Source organism: Heteronotia binoei, chromosome 1 (assembly GCF_032191835.1).
Source record: "Heteronotia binoei isolate CCM8104 ecotype False Entrance Well chromosome 1, APGP_CSIRO_Hbin_v1, whole genome shotgun sequence".
NCBI classification, from domain to species: Eukaryota; Metazoa; Chordata; class Lepidosauria; order Squamata; family Gekkonidae; genus Heteronotia; species Heteronotia binoei.
Window position 1 is genome coordinate 4,100,600 of NC_083223.1, and position 20,085 is coordinate 4,120,684.

The 20,085-nt window shown below is 46.1% G+C and overlaps 1 protein-coding gene across 1 annotated transcript; it reads right to left on the reverse strand.

Moving 5' to 3' along the window:
• Nucleotides 1-14,524: 14,524 nt before the first annotated feature.
• On the reverse strand, nt 14,525-19,559 carry LOC132585495 (interleukin-17F-like). Its single transcript, XM_060257440.1, has 3 exons — nt 19,527-19,559; nt 16,866-17,098; nt 14,525-14,789 (listed from the first exon to the last, which is right to left on the reverse strand). The coding sequence occupies exons 1-3, from the start codon at nt 19,557-19,559 to the stop codon at nt 14,525-14,527; spliced, it is 531 nt and encodes a 176-aa protein (XP_060113423.1).
• Between the last annotated feature and the right edge of the window lie 526 nt (nt 19,560-20,085).

Consider the following 20,085-nt stretch of genomic DNA (forward strand, 5'->3'; position numbering starts at 1 on the left):
TCCACAGCGATAGCCATGTAACCCTTTTTCTCGGGGCGAGCCAGAATGACACAAAAGAGCACGCGAACATCTAAATTCTCCAGAAGTCTTCATTAGTCTGTGTGTTGGCTTCAAAGTGGGAAGGCGAGCAAAAAAATACTGCTACAAACAGTCCCGCTGAAAAACAATACAAATGCTTCAATCCCAATATAATTTAAACCAGTTCATACAATGTCATCGTACCTTCCCTCCAAAAAAATTACAATTACAATTCATTACAAATCAGTTGCTTCCACAATTTCCAATAGAGGGATTAGTAATCTTCCAACAATTCCTTCCTTCAGTAAATAAAGTTCATAATACAGTCCATGAAAAGTTCTGAAATTCTTTCGAGTGGGAAGGAACAGGAAATCCTTACAGCCGGAATGATACAAAACAGCATGCAAGCATCTGAATTCTCCAGAAGTCTTTATTAGTCTGTGTGTTTGCTACAAAGTGGGATTGCACACATCCTGTGTCCGATGCTGAGCAGGTAGAGAGATTTAAAACAGCACCGTGGCAGGTTGTTGCCTCAGCCTTCTGGGAAGTGGTAGTCCAGGGGTCCCCTACCTCAGGGGTGTGTGGCCTAATACGCAAAGGAGTTCCTGCTACAAAAAAAGCTCTGGATGCCGCCATAAAAATGGCTGCCCCAGGAGGTGGAACCAGCCACAAAATGGCTGCCGCAGCTTCCCTTCAGCCACACAGTGAAGATACTGGTGCTGTGGTAACAGCTGCTGACAAAGTAACATTTTTTAAAAAATCTGTAGCAGTCATACTTTCAGTGGCCACTTGGAAGCCGTGCTGGGCAAAGGCCCCACTTGGCCTTGCCTACTTTGTAAAAACGGGGACCAACAAGCTGAGCTAGTGTGAGCTAGCTCAAAGCTTTTTCAGCCTCCAGCTCACACGTTTTTATCTTTCCTCAGGAAGGATGACCCCAGAGCACAATGATTCATGCAGTAGCTCACAACTATCAAACCAGTAGATCATGAAGTAGAATTTTTGCTCACAAGACTCCCTCTCTCTCTCTCGGCTTGGCTTCGCGAACGAAGATTTAAGAAGGGTGCAGTAGTCCACGTCTGCTGCAGGCTCGCTGGTGGCTGACAAGACCAATGCGGGACAGGCAGGTCCGGCCACAGTGGCTGCAGGGAAAAGTCTGATTTGGGGTTGGTGCTGTAGCAGTGCGATTCTTCCTCAATCTCCTTTTGTCCTCAAGACCAGCTATGCGTGCGTTCTCAAAGGAAGAGACAGCCTGGTGGACGGTGTGTCTCCATGCTTTGCGATCTGAGGCTAGGTCAGACCACTGGTGATGGTTGATGCGACAGGCGCCAAGGGATTTCTTCAAGGAGTCCTTGTACCTCTTCTTTGGTGCCCCTCTATTTCGATGGCCTGCCCATCCGGTTATACCGCCGGACAATTCGGTCGCACCATGACGTAGCAAACTCTGTGAAAAACAAGACTCCACAGCTTAGAATATTGTTGGGGGGCCCTGAAATAGTTCACAGTGGAGGCATCTCTTTAAAATTACAAAATGCAGCAACTGATCTGTTTAATATTCTTCGACTAGCTTTGGTTACTGGGGCATGATAGCTACAAGATACTATTAGGAGCAGGTGTGATCTATTGTTTACTTAGGGTGTTACCACAGTGACTGAATGTTGCTCACGTAATTCTACTGTGTTAGGCTACCAAGCAGGAGTGGAATTCCAGCAGGAGCTCCTTTGCATATTAGGCCACACACCCCTGATGTAGCCAGTCCTCCAAGAGCTTATGAAAAAGAGCCTTGTAAGCTCTTGGAGGATTGGCTACATCAGGGGGTGTGGCCTAATATGCAAAGGAGCTCCTGCTAGAATTCCACCCCGGCTACCAAGAGTTTCATAAGTGACCCCTGCAGCATTCTAGGGCAGGGGTGGTCAAACTTGCGTAACATAAGAGCCACATAGAACAATTGTCAGATGTTTGAGAGCCACAAGACATGAACAGATGTTTGAGGGCTGCCAGGAAGGAAGGAAAGCAAATGGGAGGGAGAGGTGGAAAGAAAGCAACTTTAACTGTAGCACATTCTCCAAGCTGCTGGCTGGCTTGGATTGGAGAAGTGATTTAAAGAGACAAATGCCTTCTCCAGGCCAGCCAGATTTTATACACTGCTTTTTTCTACCCCAAGAAGTTTCAAAGTGGCTTACAATCTCTTTTCCCTTCCTCTCCCCACAACAGACGCCCTGTGAGGTAGGTGGGACTAAGAGCTCCTGAGAGAGCTGTCACCCAGCAGGCTTCATGTGGAGAAGGAGTGGGGACTCATACATAATTTATTCCACAGTCATTGACCAAATACAGAGCGGAGACTCAAACCCAGCTCTCCTGATCGAAGTCAGATGCCCTTAACCACTACACCACACTGGCTTTTAGTTTTGTAGTAGCCAATAGATTTCAGGACTTAACATAACTTTGCCTGGAAGGTTCTAGAAATGTAATGCAGAACCAAGGGCATAGGTGAAACATGTTCTCTCGCAGCACAAATAGGAAAAAGGAAAGGTCCCCTGTGCAAGCACCAGTCGTTTCCAACTCTGGGGTGACTTTGCTTTCACAACGTTTTCACGGCAGACTTTTACGGGATGGTTTGCCATTGCCTTCCCCAGTCATCTATACCCCCCCCCCCCGCAGCAAGCTGGGCACTCATTTTACCGACCTTGGAGGGATGGCTGAGTCATCCTCGAGCCGGCTACCTGAAAACCCAGCTTCCGCTGGGGATCGAACTCAGGTCGTGAGCAGAGCTTAGGACTGCAGTACTGCAGCTTTAACACTGCGCCATGGGGCTCTTAATGCAGAACCAAGGGCATGTTCTCTCGCAGCACAAATAGAGGTTGTGGGAAAACAACCCTGTTCATAGAAATACCAGCAGTAGAAAAAAAGATTCCCAAGAACTTGCAAACAACCATGTTTTCATATCTCTGAGATCGGTAGTTTTAACATCTCAAACTATGCCATGTAAGGGTTCTGGTGACATAAGTTTATTGCGTGTGTGTCTGCGTAGCCGTTACCTCATTATGAAAGCACAATGTATATTGTCAAGCATTAGGGGTCTTACCTCTGCCTTTAAGAATTTTGGGGATGGCGGTGCTTGGGGAGGATATGATATCACTTTGGTTAGCACCAGTGTTCCCTCTAAGCTGAGCTAGAGTGAGCTAGTTCCCAGTTTTTTAGTCTCCAGCTCACACATTTTTATCTTAGCTCAGGAAGGATGGCCCCAGAGCAAACTAATTTATGCAGCAGCCAAATCGCTCGCTCACAACTTTAATACCTGTCAGAGCCGGTGCGTCCATTAGTCAATATTCGGCCATTGCCACAGGTGCTGGCTCTTGCGGGATGCATCGTTTCTGGTTGCTGAGTGGTCAGAGAAACTCTTCAGGCCCCCTCAGCACCAAGAAACAATGGCACAGGATTTCCCCCTGAACCCTCAGAGCCAAAAAAGTGGCACTGAGTGCCCAGCGGCCATCTTGTGCATGCACAAGTTTCAACGTGGAGGGGGCGACATGTTGGGGGTCTGCCTTGGGTGGCAGAACTCCACGCGCCGGGCCTGATACCAGTAGCCCACAAAGTAAAATTTTTGCTCCTCAGTTTAGACCCTGTACTAAGAGCCCTGTAGCTCCAGGAGGATTGGCTACATCAGGGGTGTGTGGCCTAATATGTAAAGGAGTTCCTGCTTCAAAAAGAGCCCTAGTTAGCACTCTAGTCCGCCTCCCCTAATTTCTAAGGCCTTTACCACAGAAATTCTGGATAATTCCTAGAGCACCCACCCACATACTCCTCAGCGATGGGTATTTGGGACTGGGAATTCCCTAATCCGGGTGGACAAATGTGAGACCAATCTAGATATTGTTGTGGCAACCTGTTAGAATTGTATTTTCCCTCAGTAGCTTAAAGACTTTTTGGATAGCTGCTTTAGTTTCTGGTTTCTCTCAAAATTCCTCAGATTTCATTTGAGAAGTCCCTCAGAAATTTCTCTGAAAGAGAGAGTTCTTCATAATGCTGTGACTTGCAGGTGTTGAAGTTGTGCATTGACTACACCAGGCTTCCGAATTTAGGGGGCTCCTCACTTTTGACTGGAAGGATCTAGGGCTGGAAATATTTCTAGTTCTGCTCCAGATGGTTCTGAACGGCACTCAGCCTGGGAAATCTTTTAACTGCGCCTAACACAAATACTGTGGCTAAGAAACCCTCAGTCTATGCTGACTTCTTGGAACTGGAACGGGGTAGCCAAGTCTATCTTCTGTAAGTCACGTCAGATTTTCCAGACAAACAGCAGTGGAGAAAATGGAGTGGATTGTGTGTGTTCTTCTCCGGAAGCAGGAAGACATGAATATTGTGCCTTGAAAATGAGGGCCTTACCTGTCTGGTTAGTCCAAAAACTATGGGAGAATTGAAAAGGTCAACTTGCTGAAGGGTATGTATTTGAATTTGACCAATGTATTTAATTTAGGAATCTTGTTGCTCTGGAAAGATAGTTGAATTCAACCGTCCTGTGAAGTGAGCCCTGTTCAGTCAGACTGCACTCTTCTTGAAGGAGGGACTCACACCGACTGACAGAACATGAGGCGGCCATAAAAGAAGCAGCTTCTGTAGCTTTAAGAAACAAATGTCCCCAGTGGCCACTGCTGGGCAACCACAGCATTATTGCCCTCCTTCAAGCCATGGTTTCTGTGAGGAAAAAGGCGGGAAGGGGGCAGGGCCCTTTCCAGGACTTTTGAAAGAGGACTCATCAGGACCTGGTCTCCCAGCTAGCTGAAATCTCACATCTTTTGTAGTAAAATATTCCTACAAAAGCAAGGTTGCAGATAACTCTGAGTAGGTATCTGTTTATCTACTCAGTAAGCTTTAATTGTGCCATGATAAGTTTAAAAGAATGCAAAAGCCCGCTAAAGGAGGGTACATTGCAAAGTGAAGTGTCCAGACACCATTTACTGATAACAATGACACTGAAATCATTCAGTGTCTGAACTTCATCCGAACTTCTGAAACAGCAGTTTAAATTCACACCAACATTTTATACATGCAGATGTCAAGCTAATTCATACTTTTGCATACCTGGGGACCTCTTTCCACCCCTCTGCAATATACCATTTGGAGTGTCTGTAATCTTTTATAAGTCATCTCTTTCCTTGAAAGATAAAACACTAGAACGATGTTTGGTTGTATATGGTTGCTTGCAGAAACCTAATTCTATATGTATTTACATAAAGTGGAGATCTTATATCTCCCTCCGCATCCCTATCTGCACGCAGTTCTTTCCGTTTTTATTTTCAGGGGTTTTTAAAGCCCCCAATTCGTTGGTTTTGCAAATGCAAATCTGAAATTTTTGCAGCCAGGAAACTGTGGCATATGAAAAAAACCCATTAAGTTTGCTGAACTTTCAGTTTGCATCATGCAGCTTGCTAAGTTAGCTGTGGTGTTTGGGGTTGCTGGTTAAAAATACGAGCTAAACAGTTTCGAAGCTTTTGTAGTATTGTCTCCCAAACTTGCCACGGGAATCTTGCTGCCCTAGATTTAGGGTCCGGGTCGCCACTGTGAAGGTTTATCCTTACACCTGTGTACAGTCAGTCATAACCTTCTGCATAACTCCAAACCTCCTCCTCTTTATTCAGTGATAGGCTGTTCCGTCTGGAGGCTGCAGTGCTTGTTTTCATCTGTGCAATCACTTCTGCTTAATCATCTTAAACCGGTGGGGTGATCCGGAAGCTACTATGCAAGGAGGACACTTTCCAAAAGAGGTTGAGATAACTCAAACTTTGTCGCATTTCTCAGACTTCCATGTAAATCCATAAGACCAGGCCTCGGATTCAGCAGGAGCTCACGGGAGCGCAGCTCCTGAACCTTTCTGAGGGTTCCCCCTCTTCTTCTCCACCTACCTTGTCCATTGAATAGTAGGTGCAGCTGCATAATAATCCCTGGATTGGGAGAGTAGGCAGCCAGCCAGCCACCAGGGGCTTTGCCACACCCCCAGCAGCCCTCATTAACACCTGGAGAAGTCCACGCCACCCTTTCTCCACTTCTTATGTGATTTGGGGCGGCAGGTGGCTTACTGGCCTTTTGACTGGGGGGGGGGCAGCCAAGGAGAGTCCTAAGGTGAGCGAGGCCTGCTTGGGCTGGCTGGATCTCTAGCCAGTCTAAGCAGGCCTTGCCAACCGGGGCTCTCCTTTCTTGCATCCGGTTGCTTTTGGTTGGGGGGGGAGTGACATATGCTAATGAGTTATGCTAATGAGCTCCGCCACCTATTTTTCTACAAAACAGCCCCTGCATAAGACAAACCACCATTGTGGTGGAATAGCCAGTAACCCAAACCAGATCACCTAGAGCAGGAGTGGGCCAAACTGTGGCTCGGAGCCACATGTGGCTCTTTCAGACATATTATGTGGCCCCCACTGCTTCGCTGGCTAGCTTGGAGAAGGCATTTGTCTCTTTAAAATCACTTTGCCAAGCCAGCCAGAGGCTTGGAGAATGCGTTTAAAGTTAAAGTTGTTGTCTTCTCACCCCTCTCTCCCTTCTGTCCTGCGGCTCTCAAACATCTCTCGTTCGTATCTTGCAGCTCCCAAGCATCTGGCATTTATTCTATGTGGCTGTTATGTTAAGCAAGTTTGGCCTTCCCTGACCTAGGACTATGTGCTCAGTTCTGGGCCCCACATTTTAAGAAGGATATAGACAAGCTGGAAGGGGTCCAGAGGAGGGCAACGAAGATGGTGAAGAGTCTGGAGGCCAAGTCCTATGAGGAAAGGTTGAAGGAGCTGGGGATGTTTTGCCTGGAGAGGAGGTGGCTGAGAGGTGATAGGATCACCATCTTCAAATACTTGAAGGGCTGTCATCTAGAGGATGGTGTGGAATTGTTTTCTGTGGCCCCAGAAAGTCTGAACAGAACCAATGGTTGAAATTAAATCAAAAGAGTTTCCAGCTCAACATTAGGAGGAACTTCCTGATGGTTAGAGCGATTCCTCAGTGGGACAGGCTTCCTCGGGAGGTGGTGGGCTCTCCTTCCTTGGAGCCTGGAGAGGAGGCAACTGAGTGGTGATATGATCACCATCTTCAAGTATTTGAAAGGCTGTCATCTATAGAGAATTGATCTGCAGCTATTTGGGGCTTGGGGGGGGGCTGTTTTCTGAGGTAGAGGCACCACATTCTTCAGCATAGCATCTGCTACCTCTCCTCAAAACACCCCCTCAAGTTTCAAAAAGATTGGACCAGAGGGGTCCAATTCTATGAGCCCCCAAAGAAGGTGCCCCTATCCATTGCTTCCAACGGAGGGAAGACATTTAAAAGGTTTGCGGTCTCTTAAATGTGATGGCCAGAACTCCCTTTTGAGTTCAATTGCACTTGTCACAACTTTGCTCCTGGCTCCATCCCCAAAGTCTCCAGATATTTCTTGAATTAGACCTGGCAACCCTACACTCATCCCAGGCTCCCCCCAGAAAATCTCCAGGTATTTTCCTACCGAAAGGTGGCAACCCCGGCACCATGTGAATTTTTTTACTGGGGGAGGGGCAATTGCCCCTCAGCAGCATAGTGGAAACAAAGTGGATGAACTTCAGATGTGGAGGGGAATCATCAGAAACTGCCACACACAACATTTCCGCCAACGCTGTTCTGTCAGGAAATGCAAGGTTGGACGCAAGCCAGTGTTTGGCTTGTAGCCACGTTCACGCCCAACTCCATATCTCCTTGACTTTGCGGGTGTTTTTACATTCAGTTTGATCCAGAGTTTTAGAGTCTTCAAATCGCCTGCCACCGTTCCGCTTTAATTATTTTCCTTTTACATTTGTGGATTTGCTGCACTCATTTTGCATAGCCAAACTTCTATATTTCCTGCTGAAAGCGTTTCAATTTTTTTTTTTTGGGGGGGGGGGGTGATCTCTGATCAGAGGGCAGCCGGAATACCAGTGCTTAGTTAAATGTATTCGATTGCTTGGAATTCGTGTCAACACTGCAAAAAACAATACAAATTTAAATTACAAGCTGAGGCAAGCAATGATATGTACAAATTTCAAGTGCTGTCAGTTCTCATGCAAATTGCTGCACCGTGTGGCTTTTGGAGGAGTCTTTTAAAACGCATGAAAACTTCTACAATCCAAGTTTGAAACGCCTGTAGAGAAAGGACCAGATCAAAACTAGTTTTGAGAAAAATGTTGCAGCAGCAGCGCCAGAACCCATCTCACTGAAACAAATGTAGATGCTTCGGGCAGCAACGATGCAAAGCAGTTGTGAGAACGTTAGGTAATGTAAAAGGTGAGTTTCCAATGCGGTGATAGAGAGTCACAAACTGTCAGTGTAAAAACACCCAGAGGGGCGATGGTGTTGAACTGGTGGTGGTGGTGGTGGTGGTGGTGGTGGGAAGTGCCTTGGAGTTGTGACCGACTTACAGCAAACCCAAAGAGTTTTCAAGGCAGGGAACGTTCAGGGGTGGCTTGCTGTTGCCTGCCTCCACATAGGAACCCTGGACTTCTTTGGCAGTCTCCTGTCCAAGTGCTAGCCCTACTTAGCTTCTGAGATTTGACGAGATCGGCCTAGCCTGGGCCATCCAGGTCAGGGGATGTGGAACTGGCTCTAGCCTTTTGCCAGAAGCTCCTGTAGGCAGGTCAAAGCTTTATGGAGTCAGACGACTCAAAACCAGACCTGAAATGCAAATAAGCAAACCAAAAACTTTTGTGGCTGAGAGATCCTGGCAAGCTCTGGGTGATGCAAAGGGAATTTCTTCCTAGGCTGAGATCTGCTTTCTTGTTCACGGAGGCCCTTGTGGGGAGCAGGATGGCTGAGGAGAAAAGGAAAACAGAAGAAGAAGAAGATATAGAACAGAGGTGGCCAAACAGTGGCTCGGGAGCTACATGTGGCTCTTTGACATATATTGTGTGCCCTTTTGGCCTGCTTGGAGAAGGCATTTCTCTCTTTAAATAACTTAATCTAAGCCAAGCTGGTGGCTTGGAGAATGCACTTAAAGTTGCTTTCATTCCACCTCCACCTCCCCCATTTATTTGCCTCCCTGTCTTGTGGCTCTCCAACATCTGATGTTCATATCTTGCGGCTCTCAAACATCTGAATTTCATATCTTGCAGCTCTCAAACATCTGACGTTTATTCTATGTGGCTCTTACATTAAGCAGACTTGGCCACCCCCGATGAAGAAGAAGAAGAAGATGATATTGGATTTATAACCCACCCTCCACTCTGAATCTCAGAGTCTCAGAGCAGCTCACAATATCCTTTATCTTCCACAGACACCCTGTGAGGTGGGTGGGGCTGAGAGAGCTCTCCCAGAAGCTGCCCTTTCAAGGACAACTCTGCGACAGCTATGGCTGACCCATTTGGAATATGGTCTCATTTGGAATACTGTGTGCAATTCTGGTCACCGCACCTCAAAAAGGATATTATAGCATTGGAAAAAGTCCAGAAAAGGGCAACTAGAATGATTAAAAGGTTGGAACACTTCCCCTATGAAGAAAGGTTAAAACGCTTGGGGCTCTTTAGCTTGGAGAAACGTCGACTGCGGGGTGACATGATTGAGGTTTACAAGATAATGCATGGGATGGAGAAAGTAGAGAAAGAAGTCCTTTTGTCCCTTTCTCACAATATAAGAACTCGTGGGCATTCGATGAAATTGCTGAGCAGTCGGGTTAAAACGGATAAAAGGAAGTACTTCACCCAAAGGGTGAACATGTGGAATTCACAGCCACAGGAGGTGTGGCGGCCACAAGCATAGACAGCTTCAAGAGGGGGTTAGATAAAAATATGGAGCAGAGGTCCATCAGTGGCTATTAGCCACAGTGTGTGTGTGTATGTATATATATATAATTTTTTTTGGCCACTGTGTGACATAGAGTGTTGGACTGGATGGGCCGTTGGCCTGATCCAACATGGCTTCTTTTATGTTCTTATGTGACACAGAGTGTTGGACTGGATGAGCCGTTGGCCTGATCCAACATGGCTTCTCTTATGTTCTTATGTGACACAGAGTGTTGGACTGGAGGGGCCACTGGCCTGATCCAACATGGCTCCTCTTATGTTCTTATGTGACACAGAGTGTTGGACTGGAGGGGCCACTGGCCTGATCCAACATGGCTCCTCTTATGTTCTTATATGACACAGAGTGTTGGACTGGAGGGGCCACTGGCCTGATCCAACATGGCTCCTCTTATGTTCTTATGTGACACAGAGTGTTGGACTGGATGGGCCATTGGCCTGATCCAACATGGCTCCTCTTATGTTCTAATGTGACACAGAGTGTTGGACTGGATGGGCCATTGGCCTGATCCAACATGGCTCCTCTTATGTTCTTATGTGACACAGAGTGTTGCACTGGATGGGCCTTTGGCCTGATCCAACATGGCTTCTCTTATGTTCTTATGTGACACAGAGTGTTGGACTGGAAGGGCCATTGGCCTGATCCAACAGGGCTTCTCTTATGTTCTTATGTGACACAGAGTGTTGGACTGGAGGGGCCATTGGCCTGATCCAACAGGGCTTCTCTTATGTTCTTATGTGACACAGAGTGTTGGACTTGATGGGCCATTGGCCTGATCCAACATGGCTTCTCTTATGTTCTTATGTGACACAGAGTGTTGGACTGGATGGCCATTGGCCTGATCCAACAGGGCTTCTCTTATGTTCTTATGTGACCCAGAGTGTTGGACTGGATGGGCCATTGGCCTGATCCAACATGGCTTCTCTTGTGTTCTTATGACCCAAGGCCATGCTAGCAGGTGCAAGTGGAGGAGTGGGGAATCAAACCTGATTCTCCCATATAAGAGTTTGGCACTTTAGCACTACACCAAGTGGCACTTTTAAGACCAACAAGTTTAATTCTTGGTGAAAGCTTTTATAGAGCCAGCTTATAGAACCGGGTTTGATTCCCACTCAACACGAAGCCATCTGGGTGACTTTGGGTCAGTCACGGTTTTCTCAGAGCTCTGTCCGCCCCAGCTACAGGGTGTCTGCTGCGGGGAGAGGAAAGGAAGGTGATTGTAAGCTCCTCTGAGACTCCAAGTAAGCGACGGGGTATAAATTCAACTCTTCCAAAGTGGCTTGGATGTTTCCTGCCTCTGCGTCCCAGCCCTGGTATTCCTTGGAGTTCTCTTCCATCCAAGTACCTGCCAGGGTTGGCCCTTCTTAGCTTCCGAGATCTGACAAGATGCAGCCTCCCTGGACTATCTAGAGCTGGTTCTGCTTATTAATTCTAAGCAGGGTGCATTTTTTGGTAGAAAAAGTCCAGCAGGAACTCATTTGCATATTAGGCCACACCCCTGATGTCACAATTGTTTCACACCGTGCTTTTTCAAAAGCCCAGCAGGAACTCATTTGCCTATTAGGTCATACCCCCTGATGCCAAGCCAGCTGGAACTGCATTCCTGTATATTCTGAAGAAGGAGGAGGAGGAGGAAAAAGAAGGAGAAGGAGGAGGAGGAGGAAGAAGCAGAAGCAGAAGGAACCCTGATTGTAAGGGAGAACGGTGGCTGTAGTGCAGGGGTGGGCAGACTTGCTTAATGTAAGAGCCACACAGAATAAACATCAGATGTTTGAGAGCCACAAGTCAGGAAGGAAGGAAGGCATATAAGCTTGCCAGCCTCAAGGTGGGGCCTTGAGATTTCCGCTTTTACACAACTCATTTGCATATGTCACACATTCCTGGCATCGCCAGAAGGTGTACTAAATAATATCAGCTCAGAGTCTACCTTAAAATGCTTCTTGAATGACTCCCATCATACTTTTTAGATTACTTTCTCCTAGGTGGCCACAGTGGCATGAGGAAGATTTCAATCCGTCTGCTTTATACATTCGGGTTATTTCCCCCCCCCCCCTTTTGTGGAAGAAAATATTAGAAAGCTTGTCAAAGCTTACAGTTCAGCAAAATTCTCATGGGGGTTTGAACAGTGGAGCCCAGAAGCAAGTATTTGCGGGGGGGGGGGGTAGACAGAGAAGAAAGAGAGAAAGAAAGAGAGAGAGAAAGAGAGAGAGAAAGAGAGAGAAAGAAAGAAAGAAAGAAAGAAAGAGAAAGAAAGAAAGAAAGAAAGAAAGAAAGAAAGAAAGAAAGAAAGAAAGAGAAAGAGGGAGGGAGGGAGGGAGAAAGGGAGGGAGAAAGAGAGGGAGAAAGAAAAAGAAAATGAGAGAGAGAAAGAAAGAAAGAAAGAGAAAGAAAGAAAGAAAGTGAAAGGAAGAGAGAGAGAAAGGGAAAGAAAGAAAAAGAAAATGAGAGAGAGGAAGAGCGAAAGAAAGAGAAAAAAGAAAGGGAAAGAAAAAAAACGAGAGAAAGAGAGAGAGAGAGAAAGAAAGACCACAGTTTCATAGGTTCCGGAGTTCTGCTCCTGCTTGGCTTTCTCTCAAGCGCCCCGCTGCCAGCTTTCTGGGGTCCCCTCCACCAGAAACACCTTGAATGTAGGGCAGGCTGCCTCAGCAGTTCGACCGCACTGTTGCACGTAGGAGGGGAGAAATGTGGATGTGTGCTTGTTCTGAAGAGATGCTAGTTGCTGGTGACATTTCAAAACAAAAGAATGTCCCACATTTCAAATGTCTGGTGTTGACTCTTTCTTTTTTTTAAAAAAAGCAGTTTTGGACTAGCATTCTTGGAAGACCGAAATGCTGTCTGTGGTTTCCTACTCTCAAAAGTGAATTCTCATGAGAAGTCATTTGGTGGAATGTATGAAACCAAAGTGTTCATGCAGTCCCATTCTTTTGCTAGACAGTAGGGCTTCTGAGGGAGTTTTGGGAGCCCAGGGGCTGGAGATGCCAGCCTCCAGGTGGGACCTGGGGATCTCCTCGAATTCCAGCTCCTCTCCAGACTACAGAGATCAGTTCCCCTGGAGAAAATGGAAGCTTTGGAGGGTGAGCTTTATGGCATAGTACCCCACTGAGTTCCCTGTCCTCCCTACGCCCCATCCCCAAATCTCCAGGAGTTTCTCAACCTGGATCTGGCAACTCTACCCTCCCATTCTGCCCCCCCCCCCAGTAACCTCTATGGCTGCCAAGTTCCTGGGCAGGGTGGGGGTTCTCCTGCTTTGGGGGTTCCTAACCCGCTGGTCCACAGTGGGACCAACATCCCTATACGATGTCGCTGGTGTGATGACATCACCCAGAAGTGACTCCGTCATGCCAGTGACATTGTTTACCGACTGCTCTGGGCGTTTCTGGGAAAACTCTATGGTTTTCCCCGGACACTCTAGCAATTTGGGAGGGAAACTCTATGGTACCATAGAGTTTCCCTCCCGAATTGCTAGAGCGTCCAGGAAAACCATAGAGTTTTCCCGAAAACACCCAGAGCGGCTGGTGCATGACATCACCGGTGCGACGATGGCACATCCGGGTGATGTCACCCTGCCCGCTATATGTGCATGGAAAAGTCCCCTGCTGGAGGCAACCCCAGTAGCCTCACTGGCAACCCCACCCAGTGCAAAATGCTTTTCTGTACCTAGACATGTGGATAGTTGCTCTGGAAGAAAGAACAGAGCAAAACCCTAACAGCTACGGTTCATTTTTTAAGTGTTACCAAAAAAAGTTTCGCATTCTAAATTGCACCTTTCTGCGGTTCTTTTCTACCACTAAGAACAAAGACAGCTCAATGTTTCTGTGCTTTTATTGATTGCATACGTTACTGAATAATTACAAATTCTCTGAGCCTATGCTTTTACAGGAGCATAAATATGACTTTTGAGAGTATAAATACTTGTCTGAGAACCGTCGCAAAGCCTTAAAATATTACAACCAAGGAGTCACAATGCGTCATTCACATAGGGAATTAAATAATGTTGGCTTCTGCCACAGATTTTAAAATCCCAATAAAATATAACTGCGGAGGAAGAACCCTCAAAGTGTCTTGCACACAATCAGGGCGCTTTTTTTTGCAGAAAAAGCCCAGCAGGAACGCATTTGCATATTCGGCCACACCCCCTGACATCACCACTGTTTCACACAAGGCTTTTGGGTTAAGAAAAGCCCATCAGGAACTCATTTGCATAGTAGGCCACTCCCCCTGAAGCCAAGCCGACCGGGGCTGCGTTCCTGTGCGTTCGTGCTCAAAAAAAAGCCCTGCTCACAATAATAACAATTATTATTCTAAATTTTTCACAAGTGTAAAACAATCCGGGCTCTTTTTCTAGCAGGAGCTCCTCTGCATATTAAGCCACGCCCTGCTGATGTAGCCAGTCCTCCTGGATCTTACAGTAGGCCCTGTACAAACAGCCCTCTAAGCTCTTGGAGGATTGGCTACATCAGGGGGCATGGCCTAATATGCAGAGGAGCTCTTGCTAGAAAAAGAGCCCTGAAAATAATAATTATAATATAATAGTAAACTGAGCTGGGGGTCTTAACTCTGACACACAGGACAATGTCATCGTCTAAGAGAACTGGATTTTTAAAAGTTCCGAATCCCCTCCTTGGCCTGATTTCAGATCCCCTCGGGAATGGCAGGATTTGTCTTCTGTCATCCCGGTCTACGATGAGCATGTCTACTGATTCAGTCCACAGTCGGTCTTTTTTGAGTCCCTCTAGTTCTGTCCGTCCTTCCCGAGGTCGGTATTGGTATGGGTGGTAGGAAAGGCACAGGTACACCCCACCGTGATAATCTGTTTCGCCAGCCAATAGGTTTGCCGGCAGCCTGTCCGCCTACGTCTGAGGACTAGGATCTCCTGTTGAATGGGAACAGAATTTAGGCCGTAGTTCAGACCCTGTCCTGTGGCGTTGAGGCAGGCATGGTGGCGGCAGCTGGCCTCGGCGATCGCGGGGGGGAACCGGTAGGAATCCTCGTTGATCCTGTAAGTCGATACACAAAAGAGAGGGTAAGGCTTCACAGAACAAAATGGCAGGTCCCGTCAGGAACGAGTCAGTTATAGCTTGGCGGTGTTCCCTCTAAGTTGAGTTAGTGTGAGTTAGCTCACAAATTTTTGGCCTCCGGCTCACACATTCTTGTCTTAGCTCAGTGTTATGTCTTGAAACATAAGCTAATGTGCCGCATGGTGACCGCTACAGAGGCGGCCCAGGGAAACCAACGGGTCCCTGGATGTAGCTCGCTAGACGCCCCGCCCATCAAGATCTGTGGCGGGAAGTTTGACTGGCCAGGTTTGGACTGGTTGGACTGGGGGGCAGTTCCGGGGAATGTATATAAGCGGGACCCAACCCGCGTGTTCTCTCTCTTGTAATGTACCACTGAATAAAGCATGTTGCCTTTAAAACGTCTCATCACTCAGTACATTACACTCAGGAAAAATAGCACCCGAGCAAACTGTTTTATGCAGCAGCTCACAACTTTAATGCCGGTAGCTTACAAAGCAGAATTTTTGCTCACAAGACTACATGGTTCAGAGGGAACATTGCTGGGCACTGCTGTTTGTTTTGCTGGTATTACCCTTGCTCATTAATGATCTGTTAGTATCATGTTGTTGCCTTTTGCATTTAGGGTAAAAAGGTAAAAGGTAAAGGTGGTCCCCTGTGCAAGCACCAGTTGTTTTTGACTCTAGGGTGACGTCGCTTTCACAACATTTTTACGGCAGACTTTTTACGGGGTGGTTTGCCCTTGCCTTCTCCGGTCATCTACACTTCCCCCCCCAGCAAGCTGGGGACTCATTTTACTGACCTCGGAAGGATGGAAGGCTGAGTCAACCTGGAGCCGGCTACCTGAACCAGCTTCCGCTGGGATTGAACTCAGGTTGTGAGCAGAGGGCTCCGACTGCAGTACTGCAGCTTTAACACTCTGTCATATAGCTCACTATCCAAAGCAGGGGTATCCAACTCATGAGGGCCAGATCTGACATAAATGAGACCTTGTGTACCTATTTAAGATTAGGTAGCAGAGATATAAGAGCCCCGTGATGCAGTGGTGAAGCTGTAGTACTGCAGTCCAAGTTCTCTGCTCACGGCTCCTGCTTTCACAACGTTTTCACAGCAGACTTTTGACGGGGTGGTTTGCCCTTGCCTCCCCCAGTCCTCTACGCTTCCCCCCTCAGCAAGCTGGGGACTCCTTTGACCGACCACGGAAGGATGGAAGGCTGAGTCAACCTTGAGCCGGCTACCTGAACCAGCTTCCGCTGAGATTAAACTCAGGTCGTGAGCAGAGAGTTCAGACTGCAGTACTGCAGCTTTACCACTCTGCTCCACGGGGCTCATTTCAACCAGGATAATGAACACCCCTAATATTACAAACTTTGGCTCCAGAAGTAGAGTTGCCAATCCCCAGGTGGGGGCAGGGGATCCCCTGGTTTGGAGGCCCTCCTCCTGCTTCAGAGTCATCAGAAAGCGGGGTGGGGGGGGGACGAAATGTCTGGTGGGCGCTCCATTATGCCCTATGCAGAGCTATTCCCATAGGGTATAATGGAGAATTGATCCCTGAGTATCTGGGGTCCTGGGGGGCTGTTTTTTGAGGTAGAGGCACCAAGGTTGCAGCATAGCATCTCCCCAAAACACCCTCCAAGTCTCAAAAAGATTGGGCCAGGGAGTCCAATTCTATGAGCCCCCAAAGAAGATGCCCCTATCCTTCATTTCCAATGGAGGGAAGGCATTTGAAGGTGTGCGGTCCCTTTAAATGTGGTGTCCAGAACTCCCTTTGGAGTTCGATTATGCTTGTCACAACCTTGCTCCTGGCTCCACCCAATGTCTCCTGGCCCCACCCCCAAAGTCTCCTGGCTCCACCCCCAAAGTCCCCAGATATTTCTTGAATTGGACTTGGCAACCCTACCAGAAGAGGGGAAGGAAGAATATGACCTTGAGTTACAACTCTGCGGAGGCCCCACCCCTCTCCAAATTCTTCCCTCCCCAGACTCTGCCCCCCAAATCTCCAGGTATTTCCCACCCCAAAGGTGGCAACCCTAGACAATGGGGACATGTATAGACTACCTGTAATCCCACGGAGAGAGAGATCTGTCCCCGACATCTTGAGGCCTGTCGTGGCTTCGGTTTGTGGGAATGATTTGTAGCAGAACTCTGACGCTGTCAGGGAACTTGGAGTCTTTGTGAGTTGGACAGTTCTCACTCTGAAGTCCACTGGAAATCTGCTTGATCTTTTTGGAGTTTATTGCTCTTCCGTAGACTGTATTAATCAGCACCAGCATCAGCAAGAACCACTGGATCTGAAAGGGGGAAGGCAAGATTTTGGGACTTTGCGGAACAACCTCTTGGTCTTTGCAGAGGGTCTTTGCAAAATGACCCCTCGGACATAAATTAGCAAAAGCGGCCATCAGAAGCCGGTAAGAGACATCAAAATACCTCTGTCAATAACGTGTTGAATTGTTGCATTATTGTGTCGTACGGCTCAGAACAATTTATGCTAAAGGACTTTTTCTGCTTTTCCACTGTGATTTTAAAATCAAGAATCATAATGGAATTGAAGATATAATTGGAAGATTCTAGTGTTTTTGGCAAAAAAACTATAATACTGTCAATTGTATTGCTGTGGAAATCTTAAATAAAGTTGTTGGGAAATGGGGAGGGGGGAAAGAATCATAATGAAAATTTGAGCGCTGGGCTAGAAATGGTGATCAGCAATTAAAACTTGGGGTGCTAGGATTCAAATGTTCTTGCTTAGTAGCGGAGTATGGAAATAAATGCTAGCTAGGAGGTTCTCTTACTTTGCCCACACAGGGGACAGCTAGTTCACTCATCGATACAATGATACCAGTTCTGCTTTTCTCACATTTCTTCCTACAAGAGCCGCAGTCTTGGTGAGGTTCTGCTGAAGATCCAGTTAATAAGCAAGCTCAGTGCAAGTGCTAGAAAGAGCACAGCCTTTTGGGGAGAAAATAACCTGTATATTTCAAAGGATTGTCCACATGGAAATAACCATCTTGCATCCACAGTTAGTTAAGACTAGCCTTATCCTCAAGGCTCAAAAGGAAGTCCAGAATATATATATAGAAGTAGTTCACAGTATTTAAGTAGTTCATAGTATTTAGGTAGTTCACAGTAGTTCACAGTATTTAAGTATATATATTTAAGTATTTAAGTATGTGCATATATATATAAGTATGCATATATATATTTAAGTAGTTCACAGTATTTAAGTAGTTCACAGTATTTAAGTAGTTCACAGTAGTTTAAGTATATATATATATTTAAGTATATATATATATATATATATTTAAGTATATATATATATATATTTAAGTAGTTCACATCTACTGTAGTAGGGGCAGCGACCAGCTGCAGAGAATTTGGGGAACTGGATAAAAATGCATACTTTTCAAAAATCTTGCATGCAGAAGGAAGACTTCTAGCATAATAAACTAATGAACTAAGAGCTAAATTCCCCCAAGAAATGTGCATGTACTCAAAAGCTTATACCCAAAATAAAACTTTGTTGGTTTTAAAGGTACCACTGGACTCAGACTGAAGCCCCGCTGCAGACCAACACAGTTATCCACCTGAATCTAAAATCGCCTCTGCGTGTGTGTGTTTATATTGACAAAAGTAGAAACTCAATGGTGACGGTGCAAAGATAAAAAGAATAACCAAATGTCAACCCCTATTGTATTCCTGTTAGCAAACATTCTTGCTCTTAAGAAGCCGGTGTTAGTTATGAACATGGTAGCATAACATTACTAAGCTTGTAATAGGTCCAGGTGGGCAGCGGTTTTGGTCTGAAGCAGCAGAACGAAACAGGAGTCCAGTATCACCTTTAAGACCAACCCAGTTTTATTCCGAATGTAAGCTTTCGTATGCATGCATATGTCCGTCGAGGGAATGAGGCACAGTGAGCAGAACTAAATATAACTGGTGGGTCGTGGTTAAGAATGTTAAGTGATACAAAGTTATCCAGTGGCAAAATAGTGTAATAAACAAGCTGAAAGACCATTTGGTCTGGATAGCATTTGTGTGGGAAACCAATAAAAGGTAATGCAAGTTGCCTGTTAATTGCTCTTGCTACAAGTCTAGGTAAAACAAAAGGACATGTATTTCCTAGCGATGTTCTTGTCCACCTAATTTGCTTTTTAACATGTAGCATACATTACAAACATCCTTCTATACATTATAAACATCATTCTGGTTCGCTATTAGAAAAAAAAAGGATACATTAAAATATAGTAAAAATGGGTTAAGTATATGTAATGAGATAAACAGCCAATATCCCTTATTTGAGTATGTCAGTACAAAAAAACATTCTGATACACTATTCTAAAAGAGAAATACATTGGAATACTGTGGATACATAGCTATACTCAGTGAGGGTAATTAACAGGCAACTTTTATTACCTTTTATTGGTTTCCCACACAAATGCTATCCAGACCAAATGGTCTTTCAGTTTGTTTATTACACTGTTTTGCCACTGGATTCTAACTTTGCATCACTTTACATTCTTAACCACGACCCACCAATTATATTTAGTTCTGCTCACTGCACCCCATTCCATTGTCTGAAGAAGTACACATGCATATAAAAGCTTACATTCTGAGCAAAACTTGGTTGGTCTTAAAGGTGCCACTTGACTCCTGCTTTGTTCTAAGCGTTTTAATGTTATTGAATGCCTATGCATATCTTATTGACCATCTATGTGCACTTACCAGCGAGGAAGATCTCTTACGACTCCTTGCCATTGTCTCGTTTCTGAGATACTTTTTCTCCTTGGTGCTGTGAGTATCTCTGTGCCTTAAAACGTATTCCTGAGCCCGGCTGCTGCCTCCTTTTATACTTACGAAATCACAGCCTTCTTTTCCATCGCAGAGCAAGAGATGGTTTTCCTACTCTGGGTTGTGGTTCTAGGGCAGATGCGGCTGACATGAGCTCAATTTGTTTTTTTTTCTGCACCACTTCCTCCCAAACGTTATCTCGGTCCACGCGGGGGCAGGAAAAGATAATGTGTGTGCCCGCTATCTAGTCACGGGGGATCTAGTCCAACCGATTGGTTTGAACGCAAGACAGATGACCTACAAGACAAAAGAGTTTATTTTAAGAACTCACCCGATCAGCATTTTGCTGTGCAGGTGACAGCCCACGGTCCATTCCAACAAGCTTTATCTGTTGCAATTTATTATTTATATATTTCATTTATTTTGCAAAATGTGCATCCCACCCTTCGGCCCCTCACAAGGGCCCCCACCAAGGTGGCTAACAAAATAAAAC

Coding starts and splice junctions, on each gene's coding strand:
- LOC132585495 (XM_060257440.1), bottom strand. CDS start 19,559: ATGGCAAGGAGTCGTAAGAGATCTTCCTCGCTG. Junction 17,099..19,526: donor GTAAGAGATCTTCCTCGCTG/GTAAGTGCACAT, acceptor TCCCCCTTTCAG/ATCCAGTGGTTCTTGCTGAT. Junction 14,790..16,865: donor CTCTCTCCGTGGGATTACAG/GTAGTCTATACA, acceptor ATCGACTTACAG/GATCAACGAGGATTCCTACC.